Below are 20,973 nucleotides of genomic sequence, written 5' to 3' on the forward strand. Positions count from 1 at the left end.
ATGTGTAGATCTTGTGCTTCGGTTCCCACCAGATTCCTTTTCACAGTTTATAAAGAATTTTAATATGAACAAGCTTGAGGTGACTCTCTTGGAGCTCCTCAATATGTCGAGGGAGGCAGAGAGCACTATTAAGAAAGAGAAGCCAGTTCTCTACACTAGTGCATCTCTATGCCCTGTGATCGTTTATCTCGTCCTTATCGGTTCTGTCAATATCTCGATGCATCTCTATGCATCGCGATCGTCCGTCTCCGCCTTATGGGTCTCGCTATCACTTCCACGCTCCCGCTGTGTCTCCTCATGTGATTACAACTTAATCATAAATACGCAAGCCCGACAATAAATGAGAAATAAAATTGAGGCTCGTAGACCCCAATAATAATAATAATCATATCACATGTACATACATCACACGGTCCATGATCATCCGTCCACATCATACATCACATGTACACATCATCATTATGTAGGACTACTAGATAATAAAAATAGTTAATTAAACTATTTAATTAATATTTTTTTTCTGAAATTAGGGATATATAGGGAATTTTTTGAATTATGAGGGGTATTTTGATAATTCGGACAGAAAGGAAAGTTTCAAAATTTCTAAAATTCTAAGGGGTAAATCTGTTACTTTTTCAAAAACCCTAATTCCCTTTTCTCCTTCTCCCCTATTGCCTTGCAATGTGCCGGGGGGAAGGGCGCCACCCTTGCCCGCGGGCGACGTCGCCCCTACAAGTGGGCGCCCCTACGGGCTCCTTCACCCCACGGATGGCTCTGCTCGTGGGCATAGTGCCCGCAAGCGTAGCTGCCCCCGCGGTTGCTTGCCTATGGCTCGCATGCTATTGGCTGCAGGTGGCCAAGCCTCGGCCAAGGATGCAAGCAGCCATTGGCCAACCTACGAGGTTTCTTCCCTCTCTCACCTTTTGTGTTAACGATTTTGATGATAAAAATCTTCCTAAAACATAACATACGTAGTTCAAAACTAATTTTTCACACGAATAACCTGGCTCTGATACTACTGTAGGAAAATCTAGGGGCGACATCACATGCACAACGAAAAAACAGAAAACAAAAATCCCTAAATTTCCCAAAGATGTGTTCATCGTCGTACGAAGATTGGTACACAAAATTTGTAAAGTTAAAAACTACGTATATAAAAGATTATGTTTTACCTAGGGAGATCGTATATCCCTGAATCCCTATAGATCTATCAGAGAGGATGAAGGAGGTTAAGCATCATCCTCTCTAATGATGATCCACACAGTAGGGATGCGATGACGCTTCTCAAATATCTAGGTATGCTATCTAAGGAGGAGAAGGGGAAAAAGGATAATAGGAGGTGGCAACCAAGAAAACCTCTAGCCTATGAGCCTTTAGTTCCCTCCTATTTATAGAGGTCCCTTGTCAACTTAACCATAATGGATCCTACCATATTGGGCGATAAATCTTCATCCAACTACCCAGTCTCTTAGATTAGTGGGTTTCTACCTAATAATCTCTTATTAGCTCTTATTGGATCTTATTTATAGGATCTAATAATTTAAGGGTTTATTGGAAATCTAATAAGATAGAGACTCCAGTGGATATTTCATATCCGAACCTCTACTCGTCGCAACGCCTACCATATGTGTGTGACCTATAGGCCCAATATCTAGCTGACCGTGAGTCATACATGTCAGAACTCTTTCTGGCTTAATGAATTATTATCTTCATAATAATTTACTCGACTCATCGACTGCGGACGTACTAGGCCACTACGCCGCAGTCCTCAGACAATACAGGAGAATTCAATCATTTGGACCTATCTATTCTTAGTTATCATATACCTATAGTCCCCCATCCATTTAATATCTCAGAGACCGTATACCGGGCATGGTGCTATCAAGAACATATAGTTTCTACACGAGTCACACTCTAATCGGATTCTCCCGAAGAACTCTTTCTCTCTTAATCTGAATGACCTTAGCTAAGGATTTGTCTAAGTAAGAATACATGGGATATTCCTCTCATGACACAAAGAACGGATGATCTTCTATTGACACTCAATAGCTCTTGTAAGGTTGATTACCACTCTCGATGACCGACTATGTTAGATCTGAAACTTCTAGGCCTATAAGTCTGGTATCAAAGAGTGGAATACTCATATAGGACATCCTTAGTGTCTCAAGTCTAAAGAACAAGTACATCACTGAGACAACGAAATTGTTGTTTGACAATGAAATATCATTAACTATCCAGCATTCAATAAGCGGATTAATCAGTAAACTCATTCTCTAATAAGTACATGTACAGTATCCCTAGTGTCCTCACACGAGTAGCTATGAGACCAGCTGCCTCTATCATATGTACGGGTATACAGTACACTAGTCTGTTCAGTTATCTTGATATCCCTCTCAAATAACCTATGACCGAAATTATTTAGGATTTGTGTTTAAAGATGAATTGATCTTATTATCATGATCTCATCACAATCCGATTCCCATTGCACAAATCCATAGACATTATAATATATTCATGCGTATATGTAATAAGTAATATAAAGTGATAAAATCTCAAATAATATAATAAGCAAAAAGAATGTGTATCATGTCACTCGTATCATCACTCACGTGATTGGTTTGCAGGGCACCTATGACTAGTAAGGGATGCTCGACCTCTACATGTTGGGTGAATCAATGATGGGGGTTGAGGACACCCTACCTCTACGTTTCGGCCAAGCATCGATAGGATCAGGGATGCTCGACTTCCATGCATTAAGCAAACACCAATGACGGTCGAGAATGCTTGACCTACACTTAACCTATGCCTTGAATCATCAACCGTCACATGTCGGGTGAATGTTGATGTGACCTTGGTGCGTTTGATGAACTTTGATAGGATGCTACACATGTTGGGTGAATCACCGAGGGTCAGGGATACTTGACCTACACCTAACTTATGCCTTGAATCGATGACCCTCGAGCATCATGCGAATACTTCATCTTGTGTCTCTCATCATAGCAGGTTTCTTCTTATGCAAATTGGGTATTATGGATGCTCTCGTTGTGGTCTTTTCTTACGCAGATTAGGTTTTCTTAACTCACATGTCTCGGGCGCACATTTAGTATTGTGCCTCCTACCGTAACAAGTTTTTCTCATGTGAGTTATGCATCAAACACATTTTTTCTTGTGCCTTTTCTCGTGGTAAATTTTTTTCACATGAGTTGAGTTTTCTCGATTCATGTCTTAGTACATTTTATCTTATACTTCCCAAGTTTCTATCATATGGGCCAAAATATTTTTAATTTTCATATACAAATTGAATCCTTTTTAATAGAATGAGAATCACAATGTGATGCCCTTTGGCATGGTGCCCAACTGCAACTATGATATCAGTCAAAGGTTGCCCGGTCTTCTATTCACAAAGCTTCAAGGGTTAGTGCAGCTTCAATAGCGTGTTCACAAGTAGAGACAGACTCGTACGAGGCCTTTGGATAAGTAGCATCCTTAAATATTCATATAGATGGTTTGCAAGGTCAATAAATATTCCTGGATTTGGAAGGACCTTAGAGCATGGATTCTTATGGTTGTTTTCTTACATTTAATAGGCATGTTGAACTAGAAGACTGCTTTATGCCAGTCTACATTAGCTCTTGTTCTCTTGACTGTAATTAGTCATCTGTTTAGCATGGATGTTGGGTTTTTGAGAGTTCAGATTCTTATGGTAGTAAATATATTTATTTTCAAGTTCATGTTTTGTGGTTGGATGATTTATGAAGAATAGTGTCTTTAATTTTTGTGTGCATAAACCAAGCAAGAGTGTTGTGTAAAAGCCTCATCAAGATCTACTCATATGAAAGTGTGATTCCATGGATGACATGGAGCACAGGTTTCCTTTTCCTTCATGGATTTACTCTCAGAAGCTTTGTTTCATATAGAGCAGGATCACAAAATTGAGAGAACTATCATCTAATACTGAATCATAAAGCCCAATCTTTCATCGGCTTCTCATGAAGAAGACCAAGAGAATCTTGATCAATTTGGATGAAGAGGGATGAAAAAAGACTAGCTAAAAAGCACATACAAGGATCAAGGATATCAAGCAAACATATGGTCCTACTTATATGCTATTAAACAAAAATGAGGGCTACATTGCATAATCTCAGGACCAACAAAACCAAATACATCACATAAAAAAGGATGACAGAGGCTCCCATCAATATGGGTTTGGAAAAAGTCAATTTATGCAAACTTATCATTATAAATAGAGAAGTAATTTCTATGGCTTCATCCCTGATCATTCAAAGAAGTACATACCAAGTCTCACCTCAGGACAGGGACATTACATGGAGTTTGAGAACACTTTTAAATACAAGCTCAGAGGAAATCTGCCAACAGCATAGGAGCTATCAACTTCAATGAAGATTCTTGTATTGTGGTTTTCAAACGGGATGCTTGTTCTCATCTGAATTCTCTGCTAATAAGCCTCTGCCAATGTTCTGAACTCTTGGACAACATTCCACCATGAGAACTGCAAACGTATTTGGGCTCCACTGTGCATTCTGTTGAAATGATCTGTCATCTTTGGGGAGTCATAAACCAACTCATTGTTTTCCTAGCAATTATGAAATCAGAAATCAGAAGCCAGCATAGAGAAATCTTGAATTTTGTTTAAAATTATGGTGAGACCCACATTATCTTTTCTGTTTCTTATGAGGCAACTTCAAGATTCAAGGGACAGTTGTTCCCTGGGGCTTCAATTTTGAAAAGCATGGAGTCAAACAAGGATTTAAATCCTTGAGGAACATTTCATCTGGACTACCATAGTCAGAAGCCATACAATCTGGGGACCTATATTCCTGGAGAATTTTGGAGGGAAACATATAAATGCAGACATAAATTGTAAGAAACAATGCAAGGCATGCTTATTCAAGTTTTGGGTAGATCTACTATCTATGAGATTTAACAAACCAATGTAATCACTGTTGCACAATGGTATTGTGAGATGGTTGTAGCAATGAGAGCGAGAGCATTCTCTCCCAAAAATTAAACCCAAAGTGATCATTGTTTCTTTTTTTTTGTTGGTAACATCTACATGTTTACAGTTTTGAAGACTTATTAATGTCCATGTATGAAATTGAAGCATACCAAAGGATTAGCAGCCTGCTGATCAGATATTGGAGTCCTTGGAGAGCTCAGATGTTCATCAAAGCAAGTTCTAGAAGTGTATTTATCTGCCTTTACCTGTTACAACGGAACGTACGAAAAAAGAAAATTTTATATGGGAATCTCACACAAAAAGGAAAATGTGTTTAGATGATTGTCCTGCATTAGAATGAATTATCAGCTTATCAGTGCTAGTGAACTGTATAATAGGCCATCACCTGGTTGATAATATGGAACTTGGATTACAGTTCATCTATGATTCAGAAAATGATAGAAACCCTTGTTTATTCTTCCTGTCATTCTGTTAAATAGTGCTATAGTAAGAAAACGATGAGAGTAGAGCTAAATATTCACAATAAAGATTGAAATCAATTCAAAATCTGTTGTAGGTTTTAGGATCTAGATTGCCAATTCAAATTAGGGGATTGTCCTGAACAATGGTAAACAACATCAGAATATGTAAGAAATCCATCAAGATCAACCGAACTACTCACATATATGCCACTAACATCCTAATAGGCAGAAAATCAATTGGATCAGGTCATGATCGACCAAAACCACACAAAAAATGACAAGAAACAATGACAGTCAATCTGAATCAGTTGGAACCAATTAACTAGATACAGAGCACTAGAGCCACAGCTACCTGAATAATTGGTAACTATCAAAACAAGCCACAAATCATAGGAACATGGTGGGAATTGTATAGATTTTGCCAGAATCAACTGAAAATTAATATACAAAGATTAACTGATTACAATTTATTTAAAGCAATTTTTTGTGAAATCCAAAATATCCCAATAATTCAATGGTTATAGAATGAGAATCAGTTGATCCAAACCACAACAGGGAGGATGCTAAGGCAACCATAATATAATCATTCTCGATTCCAATTTCACAATGAAAGGAAATGGAGTTAGCAATTCCATTAAAGGACCGAGAAATCAATAGCATATAGATGATGCCAGAGTATTTGAGTTAACAAAGATCGATATAGTAATAATTGGAGTCTGAAAGGAGAGGAGATTGAAAGTGCTTGTATCCTTTGTACCACTGCCTGCACTCGGTGCAATTCATGCAATCTCCTAATAGAGAGTACGGATGATTGATGCCTGCACTGATAAAGGTAGTATTAAGTGGACCCAAGTCTCTTGAAAACATAGTTGCAAGAACAATCAGTGAGTGTGCAGCCAAGAAATGAATTAGGTATTTTTTGAACATGAGATTAAATAAAGTTCAAATTCAGAATAGGTTCAAATTGAATATCCACATTCCGGATAACACAGCAAAGAAATCATACACATTGAAGTATAACAAGTACCTTTAATTTACCTCTCTTTTCATTATTCATCACTTCATTTAAAGTTTTAGCTCTCTATGGCATGGTATAAGAGATGAAAATCCTGCTGTTCATAGGGATCATGCTCAGATCTTATACAGAAGAGGATCCGAGTTATTATTTCTAAGCTTTTCTTGTGATATAAACTTATCGGCTATCTAAGAATATAAGTACCTCAGCAAGATCCTCCGCAAGGCACTGGAGCTGCCCAGTGAGAGAAGTGACCTGCTTCTTGAGGCATGGGATGACTTGCTTTGCCTGTTTCAGCTCAAAGCCTTGCTTCTCCAGAAGCACCTGCAGCTGTGAATTCATGACATCCGGAAAGAGTATAGCATCCTTCAGCGCCTTTAGCTCCTCTCTTTGCTTCACACACAGGTCTTTCAATTTCTCAACCTGTTCAAAGAAAGATCAGGAGAATTGGTCCAACAAAACAACAAAAAACTTATACTTCTGGTAACTTCTACCGTATAAATAAAATCAAAACATCTACATTCTTCAAATCAAGACTTTTTAAGATATTTTATATGATCAGTTAAATCTCTTCTCTTTTTATATCCAAATCAAATTATAACAAAGAAAATGGCAGCACAAATGTAATTGAATTAAGTAGATTCTACATTCAAATAGTCTATTTGACGAAGATTATCTCGCAAGTAATAAAGATTAAACCTTGAAACATGAATATTGTTTTCATGTCAATATAATTACTTCTTCGTTCTTCTCGTCGATCAGCAACCGCAGCTCCGAAATCTTTGCCTCGTACTCCTTGTTTTGGGCGAGAAGCTCCCTTTCGCTGCGAAGCGCCATGGCGATCGTCCGAGTGTTCGTGTTGACCTCCGTCAGCGCTTTCTCCGCCTTTCGCTCCGCCGTTCCACCCTTCTGGTACAGTTTCCGCGAAAGGCCCAGAAATGCGACCCTTTAGCTCCCGTTTTAAGATCCTCCGCCATCAGATCAGGAGGGACCGCCAGAGTTCCGCCGATCCCGGATTCCGACTAGGCCGCTTCTCCATGAGCTTCTTTACCATTCTCCCATAGGTATGCCCGGTTTTCGCATCCCGCGACTTGACGAGGGCTCGGGAGGAGTTCTCCGGGGTTGTTAGAGCTAGCCGGAAAGAATAAAAGCGACAAGAATACCATATTTCCTAGGCCCAAACTATTTAACTGAGTGTGGACTTAAATTCAAAATAAACATTTTGATTTTTTTTATGGTGCCACTTGTGGTACATCTAACTTTAAAAGCCCATATCCTTATTTATAGTTCCAATAGGAGAAAATCTGATTTTCCCAATGTGGAACTATAGGACTTGTCAAACTAACAATTCTCTATAAAAAGCCCCAATGAGCAATCATCAATAATGAACACCAACCAAGTCCAAGCACTGCTTGAACTTGTAAATCGGAAGAGGCTTCGTAAGCATATCAGTTGGATTGTCCTTCGTATGAATTTTCTGAACAAGGACCTTTCCCTCAACAATGATATCCCATTTGCATCCAATAATTTTCTTATCCGAAGGCGGCTTCACAAGATCCCAAGTTCTATTCTGAAGGAGAGATTCTATTTCTTCATTCATCACAATCAACTATTTAGTGGAATTATCATAAGAAACTGCATCTGAGTAGGTAGTAGGCTCACCAACTTCACTTGTTTCTTCTACAACAGACAAAGCATATGCAACCAAATTTGCATATCTTTGTGGTGGTCGAATATTTCTCCGTGGTCTATCCTTGGCTATGAAATATCGCTCTTCCTCTAGATCATCTTCGTTAGTACACTCGGGACCATCTACTGGTATTCTTTGAGTAGAAGAGTTAGACTGAAAAGAATTAGAACTACCAATCTCAAGCTCCACCTGCTTCTGCATACTATCATTTGTACAACTAGTAGATTCCTCTTTAGAAGATAACATACATAATTCATCAAAAGTAACATATCTACTGATTACAAATTTTGGGGATTTGGGATCAGAACACCATAATCTGTATCCTTTCACCCCAGAAGCATATCCAAGGAAAATGTACTTTTTAGCTCGAGACTCTAATTTTCCTTCATTTACATGCATGTATGCTAGACACCCAAAAAATTTTAAATCAAAATAATCAACAGGAGTACCTGACCAAACTTCCTCCGGAGTTTTAAAGTTAGGTGTTGTAGAAGGAGCGCGGTTGACAACGTAACAGGCCATATTAATCGCCTCTGCCCAAAAGTCTTTTGTCAACCCTGCATTTGAGATCATACACCTTGCTCTCTCCAAGAGTATTCTGTTCATATGTTCGGCCACACCATTTTATTGAGGCGTCATCTTAATAGTGCGATGCCGAACGATTCCTTCATTTTTGCAAAATTCATTAAAGTCACCTTCACAAAATTCCATGTCATTATCTGTACGAAGCCGCTTAATCTGTTTACTTGTTTGCTTCTCAATCAAAACCTTCCATTGTTTAAAGGTTAGAAAAATATTATTTTTATGTTTCAGAAAATAAACCCAAACTTTTCTGGAATAATCATCAATGAAAGTTAACATATACCTAGCACCACCCTTAGACTGAACATGAGCTGGACCCCAAAGGTCTGAATGAATATAGTCAAGAGTACCTTTTGTTTTGTGAACTACCGGAGAATTGAAGCTGACTCTTTTCTACTTTCCAAAAATATAGTGTTCACAAAAATCCAATGGCCTAGTACTCTGTCCGCAAAGTAGACCCCTTTTGCTCAATATGCTCAAACATTTTTCACTCATATGACCCAAAGGCATATGTCATAATTTGATGATGTTAGAATCAGACAATGATGATGACGAGACTACAACCGAGCCTGTGACAGTAGTTCCCTGTAAAATATATAAGCTACCAGACCTACAAGCTTTCATAACAACAAGAGCACTTCTAGAAACTTTCATAACTCTACCTTCAACTGTGTATTTATACCCAAGGGCCTCTAGGGTGCCTAAAAAGATGAGATTCTTTTTTAAATCAGGAATATGTCTAACATTAGTGAGCGTCCTTACAATACCATCATGCATTTTAATTCGGATTGTTCCTCTACCAACAACATCACATGCTGCATTATTGCCCATCAAAACAATTCCACTATTACAAGATTCATATCTAGAAAACAAATCTCTATTAGGACACATGTGATAAGAATAACCAGAATCTAAAATCCATTCATTTTTAGACCTCGTCCTATCATCAATAGCAGAGAAAATATTTCCAATATTCTCATCAGTTACCACACTAGCTTCAACAGATTCAGTAGTTTTCTCAACAAATTTTTCCTTTTGCTTTAATTTATTTTTCAATTTAAAGCAATCAAATTTAATGTGCCCTATTTTATGACAATATCTGTATTTCAAATTTCTATGTCTGGATTTAGATCTAAATTTAGATCTACTACTATCAAATTCTCTTTTATCCATTCTCCCCCCAACAACCAGACCTTCAGCCTGATTCTCTCTACTTTCCTCTATCTATCTGCTCCTTAGATTTTAGTGCAGATTTAATTTCTTGATATGAAATTATTTCTTTTCCATAAATCATAGTATCACGGAAATGCTTAAAAGATTGGGGAAGAGAACACAAAAGTAATAGGGTCTTATCCTCATCATCAATTTTTGCATCTATATTCTCCAAATCTATAACCAAAGAATCAAACTTATTAAGATGTGAGAGTATAGATGTACTTTCAGTCATCCGAAGTATATACAAACTCTGCTTTAAGTAGAGACGATTCTCTACTGTCCTCTTCATATACAAGGCTTTAAGCTTGTCCCACATGTTCTTAGTCGTAGTCTCCGTAGCTACCTCCCGTAAAACCTCATCAGAGAGATTTAGAATAATGCTAGATCGGATCTTCTTATCCATACCCGTAAAATCTTCCTTTGACGTACCATCTGGAATGTTCTCAGCCCCCTGTAGTGCCAAATCAACTCCGTCTTAAACTAGAATGGCCTCCATCTTGAGTTGCCATATGCCAAAGTTGACATTTCTGTCGAATTTCTCGACAACAATCTTTGTTATTGTCATCGTTGCCAAAAGATCCCGAAACCAGGCTCTAATACCAGTTTGTTAGAGCTAGCCCTAGGAAATTTACCAAAGGATAATTTTGGCAACCCAACAAAGACAATAAAGCGGAAAGAATAAAAGCGACAAGAACACCAGATTTACGTGGTTCGGTCAATTAGTCTTAACCTACATCCACGGACGAAAATTATTACAAATACCTTAGGAAGATGTTTCTATGCCATAAAACACCCGAAAATACTAAACAAAAAAAACCTCAACTATAAGCCCAAACTATTTAACTGAGTGTGGACTTAAACTCAAAACAAACACTTTGGTTTTTCTTGTGGTGCCACTTGTAGTGCATCTGACTTCAAAACCCAGATCCTTATTTATAATTCCAATAGGAGATAACAAGTCTGATTTTCCCGATGTGGGACTATGGGACTTGCCGCCATTCCTGTGGTCGGAGAGGTTGGAGGAGGAGCGGGAATCCACCGAGGCGAAGAGGTGGTAGGAAGGCCTAATCGAGGCCATCCCGTAGAAGAATCGAAGAGAGGGGAATGAGGGTTTACCGAGACTTTGTAGGGTTTCGAGCGATCCATCAGGGAGGAGATATAATGGAATGAAAGAAACAGAGTAGACGAAGGCGATGGACTTCCGAGAGTGAACGAGTTTTTATTTTAATAAATACATTTCATACCCTATCATTTTATCCATCGGTGGCATGTGACATATCTTGGTGGGCCCACTTATACTCGTCCAATGGACGCGTAGGTAGTTCAAACGGTAGGGGGTGATAATTATGTCTTGTAATTTATTTTTGGAGCGGCAAACCCAATTCGAAATCTTAAACGGGCCGGGTTGATGCCATATTATGGGCATGAGGCAAACAATATTCAAATTTTTATTTTTTTAGCATTTTTTTATTAATTTTACTATTATTTATTTATTTATTTTTATATTAACTATATTTTTATTGATTTGGTTAGATTCGATTCATCAGATAGGATCAAAGAAAAACCGGTTGTAAAGGAAGGTAACCAACGTTAGGATTATAAAATGTAATAGCATGGAAAATAAAAATAAAAAGAATCAAAATCAATAATTTTTTTTCAGTTTTTCGCCCTAAAAATAATTAATAATCTTTCTTCTTTTACGATATGTTCTTTAATTACTATGTATTTATGCACATAATCTTACTACATTTGATACATTAACATCCGCTCCGTTGCAGTGTCCAAATCCTGCGAAGCGAGTTCGAATGGACTTAGTTAGCAGTCCAGTCTGCCGTCTCTCATCTTCGCCGTCCATTCCCCAAGAAAATGTCATCGCTGCCTCTCCTTGGACGGTTGGGATACGAGGACTGAAGCGATGGAGGGCTGAGATTGTTTTCGAGAGCTTCGTGGTGCTACATGTGCGAATACTTCCGTAAGGTTTTGGCTATCCCATCGACGAACAAGCCAAGTGCTGATCTCCTCGGTTCTTGTGTTCATGGTCTAAAAGGAGGAGCACAAGAAGCATTTCTGAGTCATTTCTTTCAGCAGTTCTTGTGGGAATCTGATTCTGGCTAGCTGTAGCGAACAGTGTCGAGTGGGACTTGGCACTGGTAGCTTCCGCAGCAACAGTCGGATGGGGGTGGTCCTGTTGCCATCTCCATTGTTTCCTTCCCGAGACAGTGCTCGAGTCACGGCAGGCCCTCGACACTGTCCGAGCTTTATCCCATGCTGAACATTAAGGTTCGTTCCTTTTTGCTGCACCAATCTCGCCATTCGCCATTGTATCATCGCAATGGGTAGCAACGTCCGTCTTCCATCTACAAGTGTTCGTCAATGATCAGAACGAACTGTTACATTGCTGGGAGGCAGATTTCGGAATGCTACTTGCTTCCCACCTGAAGCTTCCCACCGAATCCTTTGCTCATTCATTAATCTGGGAGAAGTCTGCATTGCTTCCCGCTTGGGATAATTGGTGTCAGTGGCAGGCACAGAGTGGGTCACAAGCTTCTGCATGCAATGCCGTGCATGACATAGCGTTGTCCCACTGTCTTTACCAGATTCTTTCTCATGCGCAGGAAAAGCCACGCTTCCAAATAATATGTAGGGTTCACGATATATAGATCATTTATGAAGGCTTCTCGACTGAGTTGTGTGCTGTACCTGGCTATATATGGAAGAGAAGATGATATGGTCATGATAGCTGGAAGACCTAAGAACAACGAAGTTAAAGGTAGCCAGGAGCATGGGAAGTCCTTCTAACATGAAGTACTTGATGAAGCTGTGGTAGGACCTGTGCCTCAGAAGAGGAAAGAGCCAAGGGAGGCTTAGGGTTGCATCATGTTGTCATGATTCCACAACAGCAACCACAAGTCATTTCACCGAACTGATGAACAGTGGCAAGAACCACCACCATGCATGGCTAGCAAGGATAGAAAGTGCCACCCCAAGTCACAACAAACCATGGGCTGGCGGAAGGAAGAATGTAGGACATGTAGGTGGGATTATGGGGGTATCAGCAATGAGGTAAGTTGTTGCAGTAGCTGCTGCCATCTTGCTCTCCTATCAAAAGCTAAGTTCCGGCCTCAGATATAAGATCTGGTTTAGGGTTTATGGTCTCTCTCTCTCTCTCTCTCAGACACACATACACACACAAACACATGACTGTAATGTGGACTGTCTTCTGTTGTATCTGTTTCTGCACTTGATGCTTTTCCCCTCTGAGGAGATTCCTTTCTGCCAAACCGAGGAAAGGCCCCTTTGTCTGATGCACTTGACTCTCTAGCCGTCCACTTTATTCCCATTTCTCTATCTACCAGCAAAAAAAAGATATTACATGAGTTTCTTACATGTAAGAAGAAGACCTTGATGTGTTCACCTCTTGTTGCCAGCCCAAGGCTTCAAGGTCTGACCAATTCCTTTTAGGAGCACTTCTTCCTGAAGCCTCAAGCTTATTTAAGTGTTCAGGAAAGCAGGTATAAGCTCAAGCTCCAATACCTGTTGTTTCAACTCTTCAAGCAACTTGTTGTTAGGCCACAAAGATAAAGGGTAGAATTATCAGGTGATAAGCTTGCTACATTTGAAAGTAAGGGAATATTTTGGTACTTTGGTGGGTCCAATATGCAATCTGGACCTGCCATTGTGCCCACCAGTGTCAAAACCATGTCATGCCTTGTCTGCAAATCTCAAGCAAACTCTAAACCGTGGCGTAAGATGAACTGAGCCAGCCAAGGATACAACATATCACTAACAGCAAAGTATCACACAACTCAACTTCGTCTTGAGAAAGGTTTTGAGTAGAAGAACACAGGTGATAGACCGAGATTTGATTAGAAATCATGCTACCACATCACCACGTCGAGATCGCAAAGAAAACAGTTCAAGTGTATGATGAACATCCAAAGATGCAAAGCATTAGCTAGAGAGGAGTGTCGACAATTTCAAGATCTTTTGGAGAGATGTCACTGTGATTCACATCTAACTATTGGCTTGGAAGACAAGAAGAGAAGGGGCAAGGAATCGGAGTAGGTGATAAAACTTCGGTCTTCTTCTCACTGGATTGCTCCAACATCCAAGAACAAGGTCGAAGTTTCAGACGCAGCCGTTGCGGCCGAGGTGGAGGAGGCCACCGCCGCACTTGGGGCAGGCGTCGGTCCGCTTGGGGACCATGAAATACATGAAGCAGCACTTGCAACCAGCGGCGACGAGGATATGGCCGCCGCCGCGGCTGGATTCCTCAACGGGTAAGGAGGAGGCCTGGGGTGGGGATGCGGAGGACAGGGTGGAGGAGTCGGCGGTGTCGATCTCGTCCTCATCCTCGTCCTCGACCTCGTAGTCGTCTCCGCTGCCGACGTTGGAGCAGCTGTACTCATCGGAGGTTCCATCTTCGTCGGAGTAGTAGTAGCCGGAGGAGTAAGATGAGGCGGTGGCGCGAGGGTCCTCGGTGGTCCGGACGCCCGTCTCCCAGTTGATGTAGTAGATTTCTCCCGTCTGTATGTGAAAGATTGGATTTTTATGAGAAAGAAAGATGAAAAGGTTCATCATGTCGATGTAAAAATCGAATCTTTGGCAGTGCTTTGCAAAGAAGTATAAAACAAAACTGAAATGAGATAAAGAAAACGGAGATCAAGGATTCTTTTTTGCTCTTCCTTTCAAAATAATGATATAGCCAAGGAACTGAATGAGAAAATAAGCTCGAAAGGACAGAAATTCCACCATCACCAAGAGGAAATAAAGCTCAAGTAGAGAATACAAACGACAGATGAAGAGGACTCTACAAAGAAGTAAAATAAGAGATATGAGAAACAGACAGGTTTCTCCTTCCATTATATTTTCGATCACAAAAAAGATAGCAAATGAAGGAGAAGAAAACATTCCTTGTATACTAGCTCGAAATCTAAAAGCCGGCACTTTGAGAAAGGGTGCTGTGAAATTTACGATCATGATGTTCTATTCAATGAGAAGGGAAGATAAACCAGGAAAAGGAAGGATTTTGACGCCGGGATGGGTTCCAAACAGCATTTTGAGGGCAGGGTTGGAGTATTTATGATCAATGATTGGCGACAGGGAGAGAAGCATTTAAGGAGGGGGGCGGAGGTGGAGGAGGAGGAGGAGGGAGATCGCACCCGCATGTCGAGGCACTGCTCCCACTGGTACGGGAGGACGGGCTCGGAGTTGAGGTCCACCGTGATCCCTCCGGTGCTCTCGTCGCTCGCCTCGGAGAGGTGCGGCGGCGACTGGGCCCCTCCTCCGCTTCCTCCCAGCGAGCAGCTCCTCAGCGACGCGGCGATCGTCTCGATGTTGGGAGCCGTCATCGGCGGAGGCAGATGCCACAACCAATACAAAGGAAGAGAGAGAGAGAGAGGGGGGGGGGGGGGGGGGGGGGGGGGGGGGGGGGCAGTTAACAGAAGGAATAGGCTTCGGTGGGATGGAGAAGAGAATGAAATGGAAGCGGAGTTGGGGATGCCGGTTTTAACGCGGTCTTCCCCGGAGAAAATTCCCTAATTTTCTCGTAGCAGAAGAGAACAGAGGGATTTGTCATCTTCTGATTGGGCGAGCTGGCATCGCAGGAAGAACGCCCCCATCGCCCGACTCGACCTACGATTTAGATCACGACTGTCCCCATGGAAGACCCGACGAGAAGTGCTGCTTCCACCGGACCACCTCTCTCTCTCTAACATGGACAGGAGAAAAAAAAAGATTCCCTTTCTTTTTCGTCAAAATGCCATCCGTAAAGCTTGTCAACTCATTCTAGCAAACATGGTTGACTCCGGTTAATTATTCGATTTCCCGACGTAACCAGTAAAATATGGCACCATCAGCCATGCTAAGCAACACTGGTTGGACATCCAAAAGGCTTCTGGAGAAGAAAAATATACATCAATATTGCGCCTCACATTTTGACCATGGCGGTTGGGGGCTAAACCTTTTGACTTTCTTCTCTCTATCAAATTAAGAGTCGCAATCATGTAATATATATTAGGATGATGTGAATTAGGTCCTATAGATTACGTAGGTCTGGAATTGGAATGGTATATAACATTATCATGTGCGATACGTTTGTCATAAATGTCACGCGGTTGCGTGAGTCATTCATTTCGTCATACAGCATGAGTGGATATATATATATATATATATATATATATATATATATATATATATATATATATATATATATATATTGCCGGCAATTTAGCAGGTCAATAGGCCACATCCATTTTGTACTAAGGTCACACCCTTTTGAGATTTATGAGAAGCACAGGATGTATCTTATTAGGTGTAATAATGATGTCACCGGATTCCTATTGTCAATGATGTGATGTTTGGTGATCTATAACTTGTAGCCAGTGTCATTTCCAGGTTCTCCAACCAATACCAATAGATGTCAAATCAAATCAGCACCAAATGGTGCATCCTTGCTTCAAGCAAGCCAAGAATGGACCATGGTGACTGTAGTCTGGTATGATTCAACATAGAACAAAGCAATTTCCATTGCCAAACACACCCAACCATCCACCAACAAGAAAGGGGCACAAAAAGACTTCTCACCATCACAGATTGTAAAGAAAAATCTTTCTAACTGTAACACCCAACAAAACAAGATGAATAGTTAGTTTTACATTGCAACTTGATGTAACATTATACCAGCAGTAACCAGTTCAAAAATAGAAACTGATCCCATCAGTAAATTACATCAAACAAACACCTATGCTGATCATTATGCCATCCTAAACACTTAGCCCAGTAGTATACAAAATGTTCTTTCTATGCTTTTACTCATCCAAGTTACTGGAGAAAAAAAAAATGAAGTAATTGTGTCTAACAACTTTACTGCAAAGATATAAAAAAAATGATTACTCAGAAAGCAACAAATTAGCTCTGCAACTCTGGCGCCTTAATCTGGAATAAATTAATCCATAGGAATAAGTGACAAGGATACAAGTCATCTGATGTTCCTTTAAGGAGCACTGGGAAGACTAAATGTGGCACGGAAAATAACAGAGGAAAAAAAGCCCGCTGACAAAAATGGAGTCACAGACATTAAGGGATTTAGCTACTATCAAGTGAGGTCATCTGCCAACTTGTATTTTCCTGCAGAGAAAAAAACAAAAAGTAACAGCAAAGTTTGTCATATGTTTGATAAAAAAATCGTTGCATGAAATTGGAAGCAGTAATTTGATTAACAAATTGATTTAGATTTATAACAATATATCAATCAACCCCATAATGTGCTACCAGATCACAAGGCTGATAGAAGCATAATCCTAGGGCAGCCATGCATAAAACTTGACAACCTTAACAGCCATCACCGCATCTGGCCCTACCTCATCTAGAAGACAACATGTTCTGTAGGTACAGGAAAGATTAAAACCTCCCTAGAAATATAGTGAGCCTCTTCATTCGATGTATGAATTGTATGTACAGCTTCTGGAACAATTGAATTTAACATAAGAAGTCCATTCTTTAACGAAGTAAATCTCTGGATCCAATATCAACAATTGAAGAGATGGAGATTGTACAAATGTTTAATCAATAGGTAATTATGATATGTACATACCATCAACAAGGAAAAGATAGGAATAATCATCTATTGCTTACAAATAACTACTATATCACCTACAATAATTACTACACATAGAGCATGTAAATACATTAGATAGCCCTCTACTTAATGCCAATGATAGTCCAATAAAGGTTTGTCTAAAAGCCATTGCAACTACTTAAGATAATTACAAGTCCATAGAGAAACTATGCAGACAAAGTTCCTGCAGATGATATCTGTTAAAAATCAAAACCTCCAACGAAACCCCCCACCCCAAAATACAAAAGAGCAGTCTCTTCTCTCTGATGCATCCTCACCATTAAAGAAAATGCATCTGCATGCTCATCTGGTTTAGGCTGCCCCCATTTTGTTCAGCCTCAATGCTTGATGCCAAAACCTGCTCCAATTTACATTGGAATATTCTGCAGCTTCACTTTGCTGATAAGCTTGAATCTCTTTATCTTCAGAATCATGGGATTCAAGTTTGTTAAGCATTGCCTAGTCTTAAGTTCAAGGATATTATATCATTATATACAGGAGGGATATGTGAAAATAATCCTAAAGTACTGTAAATTTTGAAAGAAAAAAGAAATCCAGAAGGTTTTGCCTGTTGATGCCCCTACTATGTTCCAGGTTGTAACATATATCATGGAAAGCAGATTTATTGCTATAGTTGTAAATGAATGCCACGCAGACTCAAGCAGTTGTCAGGTAAATGAACATCAGAATCTGAATTGGCTCATTTCTGAAACCATAGACAGTTCTTTTTTCTTGAATGTATATTTTCTTGAGGTCTAAGGTAAGCAATGATTTTGAACCACTTCCATTAAGACCTAGAGAAGAGATATAGCTAATTAATATCAAATTATAGCACAATTTTCATTTACCTTGCACCTACAACTAATAACAAATTATAACACATTTTTCATTTACCTTGCACCTACAACTACCAAATTCACAGTAGTCAAGCCTTTTTAATTTATCATAAACACATTCTGTTAATATTTTTTTTAGAAATATTGCAATAATCTGGTATTATGTAGTGTTCACATATAGATGTCAGTGACTCACTGATAGCTTCTGATACTTACAGGCATTAGTTGTCGTTGTAATCCTGCCAATAATAAACCACATTGTCTTCAGATCTACATTATATGTCTAGATGTAGGTCATTAAGTCAATGGCAGAGGTGGGCATATCTAGCTTAAGCAAGCAGAAACTACTCGACTCACATACACAAAAACACTCATGTATGCTTAATCTTGAGCTCTATATAATATGGAGGTATAAGGAAGGGTGTACATAATAAGAAATGAGAATAATTATGGCCTACATAATATTAGAAGGAAAGGCAGAAAAGAGAATTGAGGCGAGTAAAGATAAAACCTTTTTGGTAAATCAAATTGAAATACTATAGAAATAAGATCAAATTGTAATTCTATACAAACTAAAAAAGAATTCAAATTTCAACATTGGATCCTGCTTCATCCTTTGCGTCTTTTATCTTTATGTACTTAGTCATATCTTTCAATTAGGATCTAGCAACATAAGCTAGGCATGTGGATGTACAAATGTCTGCCACTAAATTAACAGACGTATATCCAGCGTCATGCATGAAGCCTATATAGTCCTTCAATGGTAACTTCCCCTCCAGAATTTAACACGTACTACGACACAAATATAGAACAACACCCTTCTAAAGCATGCATAAGCTCTTGTTCATGCATAGGCTAACTATTTTTCACATGAAAGACCTTTATCAGCATGTTTGCTTACAATCAACTATATGAGGGCAAGTCTTGGGACAACAATAAGGTTGAACTTTTTAGACCAAGGTTCGAGTCACAAAGATAACTTCTCTGCTTGTAAGGGTATGGTTACACACATTGACACGCAGGCCTTTTAATCAAGTCAAACATATCAAAAGAAAAAGCTAGAATGATTATTTGATTATAAAGATCATACTTCTCTAACAAACTATGGTCTCTAGCACCTTGTTTAGCTATACCTTATTTTTGCTTGCATAATAAATTGTAATAGATAACTTTCTGTACAAGCCTACTGTAAGGAACTAATAATAACAACAATGCGAGGAAACTAATAATAACAACAAATTGATCCTAGAGAGGTCGAGCTCAAGCTTCCAGCACAGCAAGTAATTGCTTTCACATACAGATTATCGTATCTATTCATGTAAGACAAATTTCAGTTCCTCATAATAGAACTAAGATCGCACCAAAGGTAAGCACAGAAGTTCCGAAGCAAATTTACCTCTTCTAACAGCAGCATCTTGTCTTACTCGCTCTCGTCACTGTCATCTTCATCCTGAACGGGGTCGAAATAAGCCCCGGGTGGCGGTGGCTCCCGTCGCCGGGTCCTCGAAGGAAGGATATTCTCCAGATCCACCTCCGCCAGTGGATCATCGACGAAATCGCTGTCATCATCCCCCTCCTCACCAATCTCGTCGCCACTGTCCACATCGCTACTGTCATTGCTGTCCTCATCATCGTCCTCCCCTTCCTCCTCTTCTTCCTCCTCCACCATTATCCCTTTGCCCTTGTCCACCGCGGTCAGCTCTCCCTTCCCCTTAACGACAGTGACTGTCCGATCCTCGTCAGCGTCGGCGGCTTCCTTCTCGGCCTCTTGACGGCCGTCATCTTCGTTGGCTCCGTCTAGGGTTTGAGTTGCGGGATCAGAGGCTAACTCAGGCATCTGATGCTTCTTCGCTCGCTCGCCTTCCCCTTCCTCGAGGGAAGTGGGATCGGCCTTGCGCTTCGAGGGAGGTAAGGGATTGGATTCGGGATCTGGGGTTTCGGAATGGGGCTCTCCATTGGTCTCGGCCATGGAGATTAGGGTTTAGATGAGAAAGGGCTTTAGAAAGAGGATAATATGAGACCCCCCGTCGGAAGGGCCGGTGGAGGCACTTTTGTAGATAAGCCCTCGTAGTTTAAAATATTATATCTTGAATAAATGTTTACGAGATATTATGACATATTAATTTGGGTCTTCTTCGTTAGAATAATAATTCACAAAAAAAACTTTTAGTTAATATGTAAAAACTTTTACATATAACCCCCTCTATGATTAGAAATATCATAAAGATTCCATCTAAAGAACTAAAATTATATATATATATATATATATATATATATATATATATATATATATATATATATATATATATATATATATATTTATATATATATATATATAAGGGAAATGCATTGATTTCTCACTGGAGTTAATTAATTGTAAGTGTGGGGGAAGGGTGAGTTGGAAATACTAAATATATTTATATATCCTGATCCATGGAAAAATGAATACAAATTTGAACTCCCTTTGTTTTTCAAATAAAAAAACTTCATTTATGATCTTGACCAATTCGATGAAACAATGACTGGTACAGTATCAAAGCGATCATAAACTTGATCAAATCATTCAATGTTCATGTTC

General features: G+C 39.6%; 2 protein-coding genes and 1 pseudogene across 2 annotated transcripts; all 3 read right to left on the reverse strand.

The window, feature by feature from the left end:
* Positions 1-4,455: 4,455 nt before the first annotated feature.
* Positions 4,456-11,019, reverse strand: LOC103970975 (uncharacterized; annotated as a pseudogene).
* Positions 11,020-13,864: 2,845 nt separating this feature from the next.
* Positions 13,865-15,345, reverse strand: LOC135597143 (protein CURLY FLAG LEAF 1-like). The gene is made up of 2 exons (XM_065089701.1): positions 15,104-15,345; positions 13,865-14,468 (listed from the first exon to the last, which is right to left on the reverse strand). Exons 1-2 carry the CDS (start codon positions 15,290-15,292, stop codon positions 14,070-14,072), a joined length of 588 nt encoding a protein of 195 aa, XP_064945773.1. The 5' UTR covers positions 15,293-15,345; the 3' UTR covers positions 13,865-14,069.
* A 1,520-nt stretch (positions 15,346-16,865) lies between these two features.
* LOC103970803 (histone H2A.Z-specific chaperone CHZ1) lies at positions 16,866-20,403 on the reverse strand. Its single transcript, XM_009384732.3, has 2 exons — positions 19,792-20,403; positions 16,866-17,069 (listed from the first exon to the last, which is right to left on the reverse strand). Exon 1 carries the CDS (start codon positions 20,362-20,364, stop codon positions 19,816-19,818), a length of 549 nt encoding a protein of 182 aa, XP_009383007.2. The 5' UTR covers positions 20,365-20,403; the 3' UTR covers positions 16,866-17,069; positions 19,792-19,815.
* Between the last annotated feature and the right edge of the window lie 570 nt (positions 20,404-20,973).

The sequence above is a fragment of the Musa acuminata genome, chromosome BXJ1-11, assembly GCF_036884655.1.
Source record: "Musa acuminata AAA Group cultivar baxijiao chromosome BXJ1-11, Cavendish_Baxijiao_AAA, whole genome shotgun sequence".
In the NCBI taxonomy this organism is placed as follows: domain Eukaryota; kingdom Viridiplantae; phylum Streptophyta; class Magnoliopsida; order Zingiberales; family Musaceae; genus Musa; species Musa acuminata.